The 18,884-nt window shown below is 42.2% G+C and overlaps 1 protein-coding gene across 1 annotated transcript in view; it reads right to left on the reverse strand.

The window, feature by feature from the left end:
* The window catches only part of TRIP11 (thyroid hormone receptor interactor 11), an 80,986-nt gene that overhangs the window by 40,363 nt on the left and 21,739 nt on the right, over positions 1-18,884 (reverse strand). Inside the window, exons 8-10 of the mRNA XM_074956126.1 lie at positions 17,527-17,567; positions 14,557-14,652; positions 7,005-7,196 (exon numbers count right to left, since the gene is read on the reverse strand). Of these exons, the coding sequence (XP_074812227.1) occupies positions 7,005-7,196; positions 14,557-14,652; positions 17,527-17,567 (329 nt within the window). The remainder of the gene's footprint in view (positions 1-7,004; positions 7,197-14,556; positions 14,653-17,526; positions 17,568-18,884) is intronic.

The following is an 18,884-nucleotide window of genomic DNA, read 5'->3' on the forward strand; positions in this document are numbered from 1 at the left end:
ACACATGCAAGAAGTGTTTATATTTGAATTGCACAAAAACTTGATAAATTGATATAGCATGCCTGCCTAATATAGACCATATCAGAATATTTGGGACTCAAACAGAGGTTAATCATGTTATTAGAAACTATAGGAATATTTCTTCCATTTCAGTCTTTATTAAAAAGCCTATGGAAAAATATGGAACATTTAAGACTACTGTATTTTAAAATCATGGTCAAAACACAATGACTTTAGCACACAACAGCAACAACAAATTTCTTGAATATTCACTTTTCAATAGACAACTCTGTTTCAGAACATTTTTATGTTAAAAAATCCAATAATTAACAAAACATACTGTCCTTTTATGGACTTGCTTGAGTGCCCCTAAGATGGGTCAGTGCTTCCCAAAAGCAGACTGCATAAGGTTTTCAGATATACCGTAATAATTCTATCAAACCACTGGAGTTCAAGTGATGTTCTGGAAGGAAATAGCATATTACATTTAAAAGAGAACCTATTTTGGTCTACAAGATAGCTTAAGCCATGAAGTCTTAACATCAAAGAATCCCCAGGTGTATATAAGATTTGGTTAAGACAAAGAAAAACCTTTTTCAACTAGGTCAAATGAACATTTGGAACTTTAAAATTCTTAACACAGCAGTAACAAAATACAATTGAAAATTTGACAGACAGCTCATTTATTATAGGCCGCACAGTGATGCATACGGTTAAGTTGCCCGACACTTTCCATGATAAGACTTTGTTTTCAATTAATTTTGCCAAACCAACCATTTAGGCTGAAATTTCCCATGCTAGGTGCCCAAGGCTGATGTTTTGGGGACAGTTTCAATTAAAATGCTTCAGCCATTTTTGAGAATGAGATTAGTGAAACACACACTTTTGCCCGCATTAAAAAACTCTTTACAATAGTTTCAATTAGCATCTCTAGCACCTCCATACGTTGGAGCAGGGACTTGAAATTTTGTAGTGGGGGAAAGGGACGGGTGAGGGGGAAGGAGTCTCTCCCACTAACACTAGTGATGTGCTTTTGTTGTCCCTGAGAAAATTCATCCAAATTTGGCAAAGTTCTAATCCTTTGGAAAAAAAAGTCTGTTTGCACATGCTCAGTAGAGACACACTACAGTTTTGCAGCTAAATTCTCTGAAGATTTCATTTGTGCTGAGCATGCTCCACTCCTCGAAGTGCTTATGTGCTGACTAGACTGCACATGAGCCGTTCCCACAGCGTGCTGGAGCATGCACCATCTTCAGGGACTGAACAGGACCTTCACTGCAATTGCTCCTCCTGCCTGCCAGGAGCTGTTGTAGTGACAAGGACAGGAACTGAGAGCAACTCTTGATGCTCTCTCTGAGGACATGCAGGCAAAGTAGAAGAGAAAGAAGCTACTTGACTCAAATGAAGAATAAGGGTGAGGGTAAGGCAGGAACAGGAGCAGAAAGACAGGGGCAGAAGGGTTTATAACCGCTGGGACACACTCCCCAACAGGACCTAGAATTTAAACCATTATTCTAGAGCCTCAATATTCTTTTGCTGTTTAGCAAACAGCAGTGAAATCCACCTGACAGCGTGTCTTCACTCCTCATCTAATGGCAGGTCCACAAGGAAGGTGACAGCGTTCCATTGCTACCAGTTACTCTGTTAGGTCATGTGGGAGAAGTCTATGTTACGCATCTAAAGATCCATGGCAGAGGTCTATGCTATGGATCTAAAGATCCCAATCCTACAGATAACCCACACGGGGGCCAACATGGTTCCATATAACTGAAAAAAAAAAAAAAATTCTTCAAGCTTTTTAAAAACATAAGAAATTACATTTAAAAAAATATATGTAAAATTTAAATTAAATTAATTTAAAAATTAAGAAAACACTGAGGTAGCAAAGTAAAAAGCCTATAAAGTGCTTGAATAAGGTTGCCCATTCAACCTTAATTCAGCCTCCTTGTGCAGATGTATTATTGGTCAAGCTTGAGTCATTTTTTTGTTTGGGTGTAATGCAATAACTTCTGACCATTGCATACAATCAATTCCAAAAATTAAGGGAATATTCTAAGCATTAATGGACAGAACACTAAACATTTTGGTGAAAAATATGAAAACCTTAAGGGGAAAATGGGGGACACATTAAGCATCTGGCTAGCAGAGCTAACACCTCCAACCGCCCTTGTAATGGTCTATAAATTGAAGAATTTATTTATCGCACCCATTAACATATTCTAGCATAACAAACCCCCTCATTTGAGTTCTGCCAATCCCCCCAATGCTGCTGACACAGTGAAAGGGAAAGGAGACTAAGAATGGTGGTGGGGAATGGACGTGCATACAGACGGAGAAGGAGAATGATGGATCCTGGTATAGGGGCACGAAGAAATAGGGGCAGGCACAATCTCTGGCAGCAGAAAAAGGGGGACCTGGAAATGGGGGCATACAGAACCCCTGGCATGGGGAGGGAGAAATGGGGAGCACATAGATCCCTGACTGAGGGGGTAAAGGGAAGACCCTAATTTGGGGCCACACATAACTCTTGGCATGAGGGGAAATGGAGGGGTCACAAAGAACCCCTAATGGGGGGGGGGGAGAGAATGGGGAACCTTGGTACAGTTTGGAAGGAAGGTCCAGTGGTGCACGTAGCCTCTTGCATGGGAGGGAGATTGAGGGACCCTGGTATGGGGGAAGAGGTAATGAGACAGCACACAGAGCCCCTGGAATGCGGAGTTACACAGAACACTTGGTGGAGGTGAGAATGGAGGGCAGAAAGCAAAGATCCTCTGGTACTGGGCTGTGTGTGTGCAGTGAGTCACTGAAGTAAAAGGGGAATAGAAGGGTGGCACACAAGAGGCTTGTTGGAGTGAATGCAAGGAGTTGCTGGTGTGTGCAATGATCACAGACAGGAGGAAGAATTTAATCAGAAAAATGTGAATGATGCTTGGGAATCCTTTAAGAACACCTTACTACATGTCCCAAAAGGCACAATCTCACAATCAAGGAAGAAGGCTGTGCTGTAAAAAATACGTGACAAATGGAAGAAAGGGAAAGTTGATACTAATGAATATAAATCAGAGTTAGGAATTGTAGAAAATTGATAAGGGAAGCCCATGGACAGAAGGAGAAATCTATGGCCCCAAGAATTAAGGATAATAAGATGGAGTTTTTAAAATATATTAGGAACAAAAAGAATCCTGACAATGGTATTGGCCCATTACTAGATGGAAATGGTAGAATTATCAATAATAATGCAGAAAAGGCAGAAGTGTTCAATAAATATAACTGTTTTATATTTGGGGGAAAACAGATTATATAATATCATATGGTGATAACACACTTTCCATTCCACTCACATCTCTGGAGAACGTTAAACAGTAGCTACTAAAGTTAGACATCTTAAAATAAGCAGGTCCAGCCACCTTGTACTCAAGAGTTATAAAAGAACTGGCCGCTGAGCTCGCTGGACCATTAATGTTGATTTTCAATTGGTCTTGGAATACTGGGGAAGTTTCAGAAGACTGAAAGCTAATGTGCCTATTTTTAAAAAGGATAAATGAGATACGCAGTTAATTATAGGCCCGTCAGCCTGACATCAATTCTGGGAAGAGAATATAATGGCTCATTTGGGATGCAATTAATGAAGAACTAAAGAAGGGCAATGTAATTTAGGCAAATCGACACAGGTTTATAGAAAACAGATCCTGTCAAACAAACTTGATATCTGCTCTTGATGAAATTGTTATGAGGGCATCCCCTGTGAGTCCTTTCAGGCCTTAAGTAAAAGCCCAAACCACTCCATGTCTCCTTTACCACCATCATACTTTATTTTGTTGTTCCAGCAGCCTCTACCTTATAATTTACTTATAATTTAGAAGCCCTAGGCCAGCTCCACCACTTGCTTCTGGAGAAGGGAATAGAGCTGGCAGCAGTCAACCCGGCCCAGCTGTGCTTTCCTTCTGGTTCTCAGCTCCTCCTTCCATGGCTTCCTTCCTCTCAAATTGTAGGCTCCCAGATACTAGGGTTGCGTCCCCCTCTAATTAGCCCTTCAGCTGTAGCTCTACTCAGCTGATTGACCCTTCTCAATTAATCTATACTGGTGGGGATTTGAGAGACAGGATGCTGAGTCAGCTCCTGATTCAGCTCACCTTGTTACAGAGATTACAAATTTGTTTGATAAATATAATAATGCTGATGTAATATACTTAGACTTCTGTCAGGCATTTGACTTAGCACCACACAACATTCTGATTAAAAAACTAGAATATCAAATTAACATGGCACCGATTAAATGGTTTAAAAACTGCTAACTGATGGGTCTCAAAATGTAACTGTAAACAGGGAATTGTCATCAAAGAGGTCTGTTCCCAGTGAGGTTCCTCTGGGGTTATCATCTTGGCCCTATGCTATTTAACATGTTTATCAAATGACCTGGAAGAAAACATAAAATCATCACTGATAACGTTTGCAGATGACAAAAACTGGAGAAGTGGTAAATAATGAAGAGGACATATCTCTGATTCAGAAAGATCTGGATCACTTGGTAAACTAGATGCAAGCAAACAATGTGTGTTTTAATAACTTAAATATAAATGTATACACCTAGGAATAAATAATGTAGGCCATATTTTACAGAACAGAGGACTCTATCCTGGAAGCAGTGACCCTGACAAAGATTTGGAGGTTGTGGTGGATACTCAGCTAAACGTGAGCTCCCAGTGAGATGCTGAGGTCAAAAGATCTAATGCAATCCTGAAATGCATAAACAGGGGAATCTCGAGTAGTAGTAGAGAAGTCATTTTATCAGTATATTTGGCTCTAGCACAGGGGTGGGCAAACCTTTTGGCCCGAGGGCCACATCTGGGTGGGGAAATTGCATGCAGGGCCATGAATGTAGGGCTGGGGCAGGAGGTTAGGGTGCGGGAGGTGGGGCAGGGTTTGGTGTGCAGGAAGGAGCTCAGGGCAAGGGGTTGGTGTGCAGCAGGGATGCGGGGTGCAGGAGGGGGCTTAAGGTAGGGGGTTAGGAGGTTTAGGGCAGGAGTTGGAGTGCACAAGGGGCTCAGGGCAGGGGTTTGGGGTGCAGGAAGTTTTCGAGGTGTGGGCTCCGGCCTGGCGCTGCTTACCTGGAGCGGCTCCGGGATGGCATCAGCACGCAGCCGGACTAAGGCGGGCTCTCTGCCTCCCCTGGCCCCGCCACACTCCTGGAAGTGACCAGTATCATGTCCTTGCGGCCCCTGGAGGGGGGCAGAGGGCTCTACATGCTGCCCTCGCCTGCGGGTACCTCCCCAAAGCTCCCATTGGCCGCGGTTCCCCCTACAATAACCTTGTGACCTCCCTTCCCCCCAAACTCCTTTTTGGGTCAGGACCGCTACAATTACAACACCGTGAAATTTCAAATTTAAATAGCTGAAATTTACAATTTTTAAAATCCTATGACTGTGAAATTGACCAAAATGGACCTTGAATTTGGTAGGGACCTAATTGTGGTATTGGCCATTTTCCTTCTGAAAAGTCAAGTAGTTAATCTGAAACAAAATGTATTTTAAATACATTTTTAAAACCTGAATAGCAGTTAAAAGTGACAAATATAAAACTATTAATATTTGATTTTGATTAAAAATAATCTGTGACCACTAAGTTTCACATATTTTGCTCAAAATCTGATTTTTTTTAAAAAAAAAATTAAGATGTTATGCTACCATAAACTAATAAAATGTAAAGCTGATAAAAGGAAATACTTTTTATGTAACACATTGTTAACATATGAACTCATTGTCACAAGTATTTATGGAGGTCAAGATTTTATTAGGATTATATAAACCTAAACATATCCTTGGGTACTGCAACATTCCTAAAAAGGGGAATAAACCCTCATGCTAGAGGGCACATGATAACCACTACCTGATGGAAATTAGTAAGAAATTTCCATTGTGGATAGCGGGTATGTTATTCCATAATTGTCCGTCATAAATACAAAGGGAAGGGTAACAACCTTCCTGTATACGCGTACTATAAAATCCCTCTTGGACAGAGGCACAATATCCTTTTACCTGTAAAGGGTTAAGAAGCTCAGGTAACCTGGCTGGCACCTGACCAAAACGACCAATAAGGGGACAAGATACTTTCAAATCGGGGGGGGGGAGGGGGTTTGAGGGGAGGCTTTTGTCTGTCTGTTCTGTGTGCTTGCCGGGGAGAGATCAAGAAAGCAAGTAATCCAACTCCATTAGAATTAGTAAGTACTAGCAAGGAAATGCGTTAGTTTACTTTTGTTTTGGTTTGTGATTTTCTCTGTGCTGAGAGGAAGGCGTATTCCTGGTTTTCTTTTTGTAACTTTAAAGTTTTTGCCCAGAGGGAAATCCTCTGTGTTTTAAATCTGATTACCCTGTGAGGTTAGCTTCCCTTCTAATTTTACAGAGGTGCTTCTTTTACCTTTTTTCTTTCTAATAAAATTCAGTTTCTTTTAAGAGCCTGACTGTTGTCTATTTTTCTCTATTGTCCTAAGACCCAGGGGTTTGCGTCTGTGATCACTTTGTAACCAATTGGTTAGGATATTATTCTCAAGCCTCCCCAGGAAAGGGGGTGTAAGGGCTTGGGGGGATATTTTGGGGGAACAGGAACTCCAAGTGGTCCTTTCCCTGATTCTTTGTTAAATCACTTGGTGGTGGCAGCGTACCCTCCAAGGACAAAGAATTTGTGCCTTGGGGAAGTTTTACCCTAAGCTGGTAGAAATAAACTTAGGGGGTCTTTCATACGGGTCCCCACATCTGTATCCTAGAGTTCAGAGTGGGGATGGAACCTTGACAGTCCACTACAGGATTTCTTGCATTTCCTTGAAGCATCTGGTATCAGCCACTGTCAGGAAGGAGGTTGGACTAAATAAACCACTGGTCTTATCCAGTATGGCAAGAAGAGATTATTGGGAACCTAATAGGTCCTGATATCTGTGAGCAAAGATTAACATCACACACTGAATGTCTAAAAAGTAAAGAAGTCCATTAATTCTCAGCAATATTTGTTACCTGCATAGTTTCTTGATTCTGCTTGTCCAATTCTTCTAATTCTGCTGTTAGTGTTGCTCTTTCTATAATACTTTCTTTGAGTTCATGCTCTTTCCTTTCCAATTCCTGCCTTAACTGATTTAATTCCAGGTTCTGGTCTTCAATAGCCTCATCTTTATGTTGTAAATTTGCCAGTTTCTTCTGAAGTTCTTCCTTATATTGGACATAAATTGGATTTTATATTATTATTCAAGTTTTTAAACACTGTTTTAAAAACAGACTTTATATTTAGTCAACCAGAGCATTTTAAGTTTGAACAAAAAAGCAAGCCTTTTGGATATTAGAAACAAGTTTACTTGAGTTTTATCCCAACTAAGTATTATTCAGTGTGAGGAAGGTGTTTCATTAACATTAATAAATATAGATATGTAAAAATATTTTCATCACAAAGATCCCAGTGCAACTTATAATTGTGCACAAAGAAGAATCACATAATCCACAAGTGAAATTTGTCCTCAGCTGGTGTAAAATTGTCATAGCTGCACAATGGATGTGGCTCTTGGGGCACAGCGTGATGCACAATGGAAGAGGGAAGGGAGGGTTTTGGCCAAGGGTATCTAAGTAAATCTCCGATGAAAAATGCAATGGGACTTTTAGTGTCCATGCAGAGTAGAGTGGACCTCAGTTTGAAAGTCCTTCCAAACACATAGTAAACTACATGGAACTCTGACTACCATAGAATAATGAGTCAACCCTGCCAAAAGTTAGAGGTTGCTCACCATGTGCAGTAACATGTTCATCGAGATGTGTGTGTTCCTATCAGTGCTCCACTGTAGGTGGTGTAGCAGCACCCTGGGATTGGAGCTCTTTGGTAGCACTACCCGTTGGGCCACACAGGTGCTTCTGCCTGTCTCACGCCATAAGGGGGCATCTCTATATAGGGCTGTGTGAGCCAACTGTCCTCAGTTCCTTCTCTACCACAGAGTTTATCTTTGAGTTCTGAAGCAGAGGGGAAGAGGGTGGGTAGTGGAGCACCCATAGGGAGACACATCTTGAAGAACCTCAGTTACTGCACATGGCGAGTAACCTTCTCTTCTTCGTGTAGTGTCCCTCTGGGTGCTTCACTGTAGAGGACTGTAGAGCAGTGCCCACAGATGGAAGGCTGGGGCTTTGGAGTGGTGTCCAATAAGGAGAGGACAGTGTGTCTTTGTAGGGCATCTGATGCTGCAACATGGATAGTGCATAGAGTTGGCCAAAAGTGTCCATGGATGCCCAGGTGGCCCTTTGCAAATGCCAGTGATCGACACATTGTTGAGAAAGGCAATCAATGTGGAGAGAGAGCGAGTGGAATGCGCTCGAGTTCCAGGTGGAGGTAGCTGGTTGTGCAGTTGCTAAAGTGACAGCCACCTGGAAATATATTGTTTGGATGCAGCCACTCCCTTTAATCATTTGGCGGTTTAGAGGAATAAGCACGACAATTGTCTGAAAGATTTAGCTCTATCAAGGTAAAGGCTAATGCTCACCTAATGTCCAAGGTGTGTAGCACTGCTTCGTGTTGGTTCATATGCGGTTCGGGAAGAAGCAGGGAAGGTGGATAAGTTGGTTCAAATGGAAGGACGACGGCACCATGGCTAGGAATTTTGGATGAGTGCATAATGTGACATTGTCCTTATGAAAAATTGTATACAGGGAGGGGGATGCCATGAGAGCCCCTATTTCTCCTCTTTGTCAGGTAGATGTGATGGGTACAAGAAATGCTGTTTTCATGGAAAGATGAATGTAAGAGCATGTTGTCATGGGCTCAAATGGTGGTCTGGTAAGACAGTTCAAGATGAGGTTGGGATCCCAAGGCGGGGTGGGAGGTCGTATGTGAGGGTAAAGGTTCTAAAGGCCTTTAAGGATCTCTTCATGAACAGGGTACGTGAATATGGAATAACCATGTATCTTGGGGTGGGGAATGCTGTGATGGCAGCCAAGTGCACACGAACAGAGCTTGTAGAGAAGCCCGATCTTTTAAGATCTAATATAGAATCTCGAATGAATGGTAATGGGGCATTTATCACAGACATGTTTGGCTGTGCACCAGGATCGGAATCGTTCCCAATTTTTGAGGCAAGTATGGTGAGTCATCTCACTTATTTAACAGAGCCTCTTTTATTGCCTCTGAACAGGACACCTCCAGATCCTGAAACCACGAAGGAGACATAGATTGGGTTGGAGGATTCGGCCCGCATCCTGTGAGAGGAAGCGTGGAATCAATTGCAGGGTGATCAGAGAACACAATGTCATGCATAGGAAGTCGTGGCCATGTTGGGGCTATGAGGATGACTCAGGCTCGTTACGCCTCTATTTTTTGAAGTACCTTGAACAAGAGAGGAAAAGGTGGAAAGGCACAAAGTAGTGGATCATCCCATGTAATAAGGAAGGCGTTTCCCAGAGACCAATGGCCTAGAGCTGCTTGTGAGCAGAATCGAGGGCATTTGGTATTCTTGGTGTGGCAAAAAGATCTATGTGGGGAAATCCTCAGTGGCTAAATATGCACTGAAGGACTCTTGTATCTAGTTCCCACTCATGGTCTTGTGAGAATTGCCTGTTCAGTAAGTCTACCATGGTGTTCTGCTGTCCAGGAAGGTATACAGACGAAACGTTGATGTCCTGTTGGATACACCAGTTCCACAATTTCAGTGCTTTCGAGACTAGGGAGTGGGGCCTCACTCTGCCTTATCTTTTGATGTAGAACATGCAGGTAATATTGCCTGTTATTACTTTTATGGTTTGATGTTTGATCAGTGGTAGGAAACGTCGGCATGCATTGCTAACCACTCGCAGTTCTAGAAGGTTGATGTGCACAGAGAATTCTGCAGGAAACCACCTTCCCTGCCCCATGTGGGTCTGAAGGTGTACTTTCCAACCAACTAGGGAGGCATTGGTGGTTAGAATCAGGGACAGTGTTCGTTGGAGAAAAGGGACCACCATACAGACATTTTGGTGTTGTGTCCACCAGACATGGATAGGCGTTTGTGAAGACTTTTGAAGACTTGTCTGTGAGGTACATACACTGTGCGTAGCCACACCTGGAGACAGCACATGTGCAACCTGGTGTGTTCTTTCACTAATGTGGCCGCTTCCATATGGCCAAGCAGCTGGAGGCACTTCCTGGCAGAGAGCTGCAGGCTGATTCTCACAGCAGATACAAGTCGACTATTATAGAAAATCTGTGAGCTGGAAGGAAGGCTCTGGCCTGTATCGCATCCAGGTGTGCCCCAATAAACTCCAGATGTTGCACAAGTGACTGTCGATTTTTGGACGTTTATTTGAAGACCAAGGTTCAAGAAAAGCTCCAGCATCTTTCATATGGTGTGAATAAAGTCAGGTTCAGACGGAGCTTTGAGGAGGAAAGTGTCTAAGTATGGGACTATGATGAGGCCTTGTTTGCCTAAGTATGCTGCCATTACCACAAGGATTGTGGAGAATACTTGGGGGTGAGGGGCTGTAAAGAGTCCAAAAGGTAGTACCTTGTATTGGCAATGATTGGTCCCCATGATGAATCTGAGGAATCGTCTGTGAGCAGGGTGTATGGTGATGTGAAAGTGTGTGTCTTGGAAGTTGAGGTCCAAGAACCAGTACCCATGTTCCAGTGCTGGGATAATGGTTGATAGTGTGACCAGCTTGAAGTGTTGCAGTTAAATGAACTTGTTGAGGTTTCATAAATCTAGATCTGTCTCCAGACACTGGATTTCTTTTGGATCATAAAATAGTTGGAATAAAAACCTTTCCCTTTGTGTTGGGATAGGACCGTTTCTATGGCCCCCAGTCTCAGAAGGTTATTTCCTTCTTCTCATAGGTGGTGTTCGTGAGAAGTGTACTTGAAGAGGCACAGAAAGGAAGGAAGGGATAGGAATGGAATGGAGTACCCTTTGTTGATTATTTCCAGGATCTATGTATCCAAAGTGATTGGTTATCATGATGAATAAAAAGGGGCTAAACGATCGCCAAACTGGCAAGTTGTTAAAGATGGTCTTGTTGAGGCCCCAAGAAGCCTTCTCCCATTAAAGTTGCTGCAACCAACAAAATTATATTTTAGATGAAGGTGTGTAAGACGTAGCTTCCTGAGGCAGCATTTATCTGCACTTCGGAGGGGGTCTCTGTCGTCTTTGTTGTGTGTCATACTGACAGCGAGGAGTGAAATGTGGAACTCAGGATCTTGGCTGGTATTTCCCCTGATGTCTCTTCAGCACTGGTTTGTATATATGCTGAGAGAGCTGAGAGTCGCTCGAGAGTCCTTTAGAGTATGTAGGGACTCATCCATGTGCTCGGCAAATAGTTTGGAACCTTCAAAAGGTATACAGGTAGATCCTTGACTGTGGACTGCGCACCTCTTTAGGGAATCCAGGAGAGGTGAAGGCATGTCGCTTGTCTCGTTACCACAGTTGTTGCGATGGAGTGAGCAGTCATGCCTGCAGAATCCAGGGAAGCTTGAAGTGCTGTGAGGGCAAGGTGGTGTCCTTCAGACATGAGTTCCTGGAATTGCTCCTTATTGTCTGGCAGATGTTGACAGAATCCCTCCAATTTAGAATAGTTCATATAATTGTATTTGGCCATAAAAGCCTTGTAATTAGTGATACGACACTGGAGTGTCGCAAAAGAATATACTTTGTGACCCAACAAGTCTAGTTGCATCCAGTCCCTCTCGTAGGCGGTTGCCCTGGGGTGGTGTTAGGATCCCTTCTCATGCACTGCATTGACGACCAGGGAGTTTGGAGTGGAATGGGTAAAAAGAAATTCCAAGTCTTTAGTGGGGACATAAAATACCTTTTTGTCCTCTTGCTTGTAGGTTGGCAGGATGGACGTTGGAGTCTGCCAGAGCACATTGGCAGGGTCCAATAGGACCTTATGAATATGGAGGGCTATCTTCACCGATGTGGAGGTGTGTAGGATATCAAGCAGCTTGTGTTGTTGCTCTTTGGACTTCCTTCAGCAAGATCTGGAGAGATTCAGCGATTCTGCAGAACAGTTCTTGAAAGTTTCTGAAATAGTCCACCGATGTAGGAGGTGGTGGCATGATCGTCTCATCAGGGGAAGAGGAGGAGAAGTGGAGTGGTGGTGTAACCTCTTCCTCTCTTTCTTACGGCTGTTCCTCCATCGTTACTGGGTTGACATTAGATGGTCAAGAAACAGAGGAGGATGGCGATTGTTCGTATTTCTGGCTCTGCTCTATGGATAGTTTGGGAAAAATGTGCCATACAGATAGCCCATAGGTCCCAGTAGGGCCAATGTGGAGAGATTGGCATGTGGGGTTGCATCCATGGGGGTCCATACCAGGCCCTCGGTTCAGTTCTGGATAACACAGATGAGCAGAGAGTTGTCTGTGTTCCAGATATGCGGGTGGAATGGAGTACTCTTCATCCTCTTCCTCTTCGTCCTTGCTGGGAAAGGATGGTGCAGTTCTCAGTGGTGAAGGGGAGTACGGTTGTGACTCCAGAGAAGAGGATGAACTAGAGGGAGCTTGCTATGGAGGAGCAGAGACTCTGGCATATCAGAGATGACCAGGTCCCTTGGATGTCTGAACTGCTGTGGTGCAGGCAGGAGCATCATCAAAATGATCTTGACATACTGAAGAAATAATTTGAATTAAATAGGATGAAATTCAATGAGGACAAATGCAAACAGCACAACTACAAAATGAGAAATGACCACCTTCGGAAGGAGAAATTGAAGGAACTATCAATGCCGAGGGCGGAGTGCATTCCCTCAAGCATCCAGCAGATGGTATAGATGGCTTACTTGATCCCGACAGCTTGCTCAGTGCCGAGAATTTGGTCGGTGCCAACACTGTTGTCAGTGCTGAAGCATCCAAGGTTGTCTTGGATAAGGCACTCAGTACCATTTTGGAAGCTCTTGCACTGTGTTTCTCAGTCCCAAGAGACTGTGTGTCCGCCTGTGGTCCTGCCCATTTAGGGTCCTTGGACTTCTGTTTAGCTCCAGTATCAGAGGTACTCAGATGGTCCTGGGAGCTAAGTCTCACCCCTGATGATGTTGAGGCTACTGACCTTGCAGGGGATGGCTTTCTCTGAGGCGGTTCCTTGGAAGGTGAAGTAGTGGCTTTCTTCCCATCTGAGTGGGAAAGAGAGGATTTCCTCTTCGATGGCCAGGGCGAGTGGGGATCGACTGCTGACTGAACCTGGGGTGAGAACCAGGCTGGAGAGGTATCAAGGTTGGGATCCGAAGCTGGCCCTAGAGAACTCTCCATGAGGAGAATATTCAATCTGAATTCACAGTCCTTTTGGGCCTGGGTGGTCAAGTTGATACAAAGGGTGCACTTTTGTGCGACGTGGCCCTCACCGAGGCAGTGGGTGCACCATGAGTGCTCGTCACTCACGGGAAAGGCCTCCTAACAAGAGATGCACCTCTTGAACCCAGGAGATCCTGGCATAGTCCCGAGGAGGAGAGCTCCCATCTGGGGAGCGCAGAAAAAAAGGAAGCTTAAGGTAATGGGGAGGGAAGAGTAACTATAAAAAAAATTTTTAGGGGGAGAAAATTAACGGAAACGGCTATTCACTACTAATGTAAAGTTAGTTAATTAGAGTATCTCTAAAGGTTAAGGTGGTAGAAAGGCTCTGCTCCAGATTCCATTCCAGACCAAAGGCAATTGAGAAGGAACTGAGGGCGGCTGGACCACACAGCACTGAGTTGCTCACGGCGCAAGATGGGGAGGAGCGCATGTGTGGCCCAATGGGCATTGCTACCAAAGATCTTCAATCCCAGGAACAGGGGATCACACCACATACACTGAAGCACCCATAGGGACACTACTCGAAGAACCACCTAAATTTCCAGGGAGACCAGGTATTTCAACTTGATGCTTCAAGCACTATGCCATTTCTCTATGTTAACAACTTTCTACCAAAGAAATTGAAATCTTTGGATCTATGGTGCAATATCAAAATGTCGTTGCCATTCTCGGGGGGACGGGATGCAGTGTGAAAATAATGGCAAACAGAATCGAGAGACCACAATGCAATGCCAAATAAGGAAGAGAATCATATTTAACAAAACATTGACAGAAGCAGATGGAAAGTTATAGCTGCAAAGCTAGTAATTCAGAGATTCTTTTTGTCCTTTCCCATTTTTTCTTTAAAATCAACATCTGAGGCAACATATCAATGCAATTCTGTAAAATGGTTAATATTACAGCTCAAAATACATCAGCTTCTACGATGTAATATTTATCAAATAAAAAGTGCAAAGGCTGTCTCTTTCCCTTATAATATGTCAATGGGATGTACTTTCAAGCAGTCGTGACAAATACAATTCAGAATGAAATACCTATTTTAATATGGGAATTTAATTGAAATAATTTATTTTAATTTTGAAATAGAATTAAATTATTTTCTTGAGATGTTTGCAAAATACCTTAACGAACAACGTCAAATTTTCTAAGTAGATTTAAGGTTGGTCTGAAAACTTTACACAGAATGGTAATGAGCACACAATGTGCTTGTTAATACTCTCTTATACTGCAGTAAATGTATATACAAAATTAAAAGCAAAGATGGTCAATTAACTAACATACCTTTTCTTTTCCTAGTTTATGATTTTCTTCTTTTAGAACTTGTGTATCTGTTTTAATCTTTAGACCATCTTCTCCCGCACCAATAAAACTATCAGCCTATTAAAAAAAAAAAAAAAAAAAAAACAGTTGGTAATTCATCTCAGAATTTTGTTTCTTCTGAATCTGTATCAAAGTAACAAAAACAATAGCAATTGTGAGAATTCTATAACATTTTAGATTTTTCTATAAAGGAGCGTAAGAATGAAAAACAATTTTTCAAATGTGACAATGCAGACACTGTAATACTGTTGTCTACATGCGATTTCCAGGAGGACTTCACCACTTAATTAAAAACAAGTTACACACTGTATTAGATTGAACAATAAATTGTTCGAGGGAGTGCAATAGTTCTAACTACTCAAGTGTGTGGCGTTTCTCATACCACATTAAATATTCTTTTCCTATCTCTTCTATATCCAGTCATGAAATTATTAGCCTAAAGTTACTTCCTTGATTATCACCAGACCATCTACATGAAAATAAAAAAGTTTAAATATGTTCAATACTAAACATACGATTTCAAGAGAGTGCTTTTCCTTACACTTGCATTGAGGTTGAGATAGAAGTGGAAGCAAGACCTGTTGAAAGCCTATGGGTCAGGATAAAAGGGGTAAAAAACAAGGGTGATGTCCTGGTAGAATCTATTATAACTACCCAAGCAGGAAGAAGAGGTGGATGAGGCTTTATTAAACATCTAACAAAATCATACAAAACACAGGAATTGGTGGTAATGGGGGCCTTCAACTACCCAGACATCTATTGGGAAAACAATAGACCAGGACACAGATTATCCAACAAGTTCTTGGAATGCATTGTAGGCAACTTTTTATTACAGGAGGTGGAAAAAACAACCAGGGAAAAAGCTATTCTGGATTTGGTTCTGACAAAAACTAGTTGAGAACTAGTTGAGAATCTGAAGATAGAATGCACCTTGAGTGAAAATGATCATGAAATGATGCAGTTCATGATTCTAAGAAATAGTGGGAGGGAAAACAGCAAAACAAAGATAATGGACTTGAAGAAGGCATACTTTAAATACAAAATGGTCTGTATGGATGTGCTATTAATATGCATAAATACGCTAGCCTATATAGTAAGTGTACCCAAAGATTTATGTGGGTGAGGGAATAAGATTTGGGCATGCAAGGTTGGGCATTGACATGAATATTCAGGATAGTGCCAAGACCCTATAAGAGGGCAAAACACTAAGTGGAGTTAGTTCTTTTAAGTTCCTCTTTTGTTTAGCTACCACGTTGGCTTTTGCAGTATAGCTTAGTTACTCTACATTTGACCCTTCTCTCCACTTTCTCAGCATTGAGGAACCTGAACCATCGGACTCATTTGGCATGCCAGAGACAAGGTTGATCCTTGGTCTCCCATCACCAGGTCCCCAAAGAAGGGTGTGAGTAACTTTTGTAAGGAATGATACCACAGGTACCCATAGAACTATATTATTTCTTTCTGATTCTATGGTTTGGAGCTTTTATGACTTTTTCCTTGATTTTAATAAAAATCTCTAAAGCAGGGCTAGGCAACCTATGGCATGCGTGCCAAAGGCAGCATGCGAGCTGATTTTCAGTGGCACTCTCACTGACCAGGTCCTGACCATCAGTCCTGTGGGCTCCGCTGCCGGCCTGGGGTACTGTCTGCCGGTCCTCTGCCAGCTGGGGTTCCATCTGCTGGACCCGCTCAGTCCACTGCCAGCCCCGGGTTCAGGCCACCAGTCCGGGGGGGGGGGGGGGGGGGGAGGGGGTGGTGGTGTCATGATTCTTAGTAAGGCTTTTGATGCTGTCTCACATGACCTTCTCAGAGAACTATAGCCTACACAAATCTACTATAAGATGGGTGCACAATTGGCTGGAAAACTGTACTTAGAGTAATTATCAATGGTTCACTATCAAGCTGGAAGGGCATAATGAGTGGGGTCCCACAGGAATCTGTCCTGGGTCCGTTTCTGTTCAAAATCTTCATAAATGATTTGGATAATGGACACAGAGAATACACTTAAAGTTTACGCACGACATCAAGCTGGAGAGGGTTGTGAGCAATTTGGAGGACAGGATTAGAATTCAAAATGATCTTGACATACTGAAGAAATAATTTGAATTAAATAGGATGAAATTCAATGAGGACAAATGCAAACAGCACAACTACAAAATGAGAAATGACCACCTTCGGAAGGAGAACTGCAGAAAAGGATCTGGGGGTCATAGTGGACCACAAACGAAATACGGGTCAGCAATGTAATACTGTTGCAAAAAAAGTGAACAACATTCTGGGTTGTATTAGTAGAATAGTTGTAAGCAAGATGAAAAGTAATTCTTCCACTCTGCTCAGCACTGAGAAGGTCTGAACTGGAGTATTGTGTCCAGTTCTGGGCACCATACTTCAGGAAAGAGGTGGACAAACTGGAGAAAGTCCAGAGGAGAGCAACGAAAATGATTAAAGGTCTAGGAAACATGACCTGTAAGGAAAGATTTAAAAAAAAAAAAGGCTTTGTTTAGTCTGGAGAAGAGAAGACTGAGGGGAAACATAACAGCCTTCAAGTACATAAAAAGTTGTTATGAAGAGGAGGGTGATAAATTGTTCTCTTTAGCCACTGAGGAAAGGACAAGAAGTAATGGGCTTAAGTTGCAGCAAGGGAGATTTAGGTTAGGAAGTTTTTCCTAATGTCTAACTGTAAGGATAGACAAGCCTGGAACAAATTACCTAGAGAGACTGTGGAATCTCCATCATTGGAGGTTTTTGACAACAGGTTAGACAACGCCTGTCAGAGATGTTCTAGATAATACTTCGATCTATGGCAGTGCAGGGGACTGGACTAGATGACCTGTCAAGGTCCCTTCCAGTCCTACATTTGCATGATTCTATGATTCACTTAGTTCTTACTATTATGACTTCAGCGTTGGTATCATTTCAAAATCAGCTTACCTGATTTAAGGTATTAAGTCTCATTATTTCTTTTTCTGCATCTGTAAAAACAGCAACAAAATTAAATTATTTATGTTGACAACCAGAAGATTAGGTCATTTAAATTGCTATACAGATTAAGTAGAAAAATCTTAGGTAATTAAAACCAAAGTAATGTCTCCAAGCAATAAACTGCTATATTCCATCAGCATGCTTCAATCAGTGGGAAAAAACCCATAATGTAAAAACACAACAGTATGATCCAGTTTTCATCTCTTCGCAGCTAGATTCAGGCCAAGATGTTAGAACACAAGTGAAGTTCAGACACAGTCCATCAGTAGTTACTGAAATTTAGCTCTGAATGACTAAGTACTTAAGACTTCTATAAAACACCAAAGAAAATATTCAAAATGAAAACTAAATATTTTACCACAACACAGACACTGCCTATAAAAATCACAAATACAGCATTTTATTTTTGTGAATTACACTCCTATAACACCAAAAACCAATTCATTATAATGGAAAAATATTCATTTAAATGTAACTCCTACTACTGAGTTTCTATAATGGCTACAAGCAAAAGCATATGCTTCTGTTACTTAAAAGTGGTCATTACTGTGGGAAACTCATGGCTAACAGTCTCGTTTTGAAAGCAATTCCCTCATAAGAAACCCCAAAAAGTCCTATGTAGAAAAAGTTTAGGGGGCAAGAAGCATTACGAGGTTCCCCTCAGTCTCTTCTGGACTCCACAGTCAGGGAAACTACTGCAGAGGCTCCCTGGCTGGACCATCATGTTGCCAGGACTTCCCAGACTGAATGCCCTGGAAGCCCCTGAATGGTAGCTTCTCTAAAATGGATAGGGCTCAGACAGTATTAATGCTTGAGCAGATCTACTTTGGGGAGCTGCAGCCCTCCCCCTCACACTCTGTGAGAAGATCTGCAGAGAACTATCTGTGGGTTCTGTGGGAAAAAGCAAATAATACTGCAGATGGGGAAATGCATATTCAGAGGGCATCTACAGTTTTCCATTCCTAGCCCATGATTTGCTGCGGGCAATAGAAGTAAAACAAGACGAAGCGTCAGAGCAAGACAGCAAATGGATCCAAAGCAGGATAGTAAAAGAAATCAAGTCCAGATTGATAAGGGAAGGCAAACCAAGCAAACAGGAAAGGTCATTTTTTATATGTCATGCCATAATTTTAAATTGTTCAATTGTCATCTTTAGCTTCTCTTCTTTCCACTGTAACTAATCTTAGTATTTTCAACAACATTTTAAGACCAGACATATTTCTAACATTTGTCAGCCTCTCTCTACACGTTTTGATCTTAGCTATATCTTTAGAGTGATGCAAACAATTTTAGAAACCATCATAATA

Source organism: Natator depressus, chromosome 6 (assembly GCF_965152275.1).
Source record: "Natator depressus isolate rNatDep1 chromosome 6, rNatDep2.hap1, whole genome shotgun sequence".
Taxonomy (NCBI): domain Eukaryota; kingdom Metazoa; phylum Chordata; order Testudines; family Cheloniidae; genus Natator; species Natator depressus.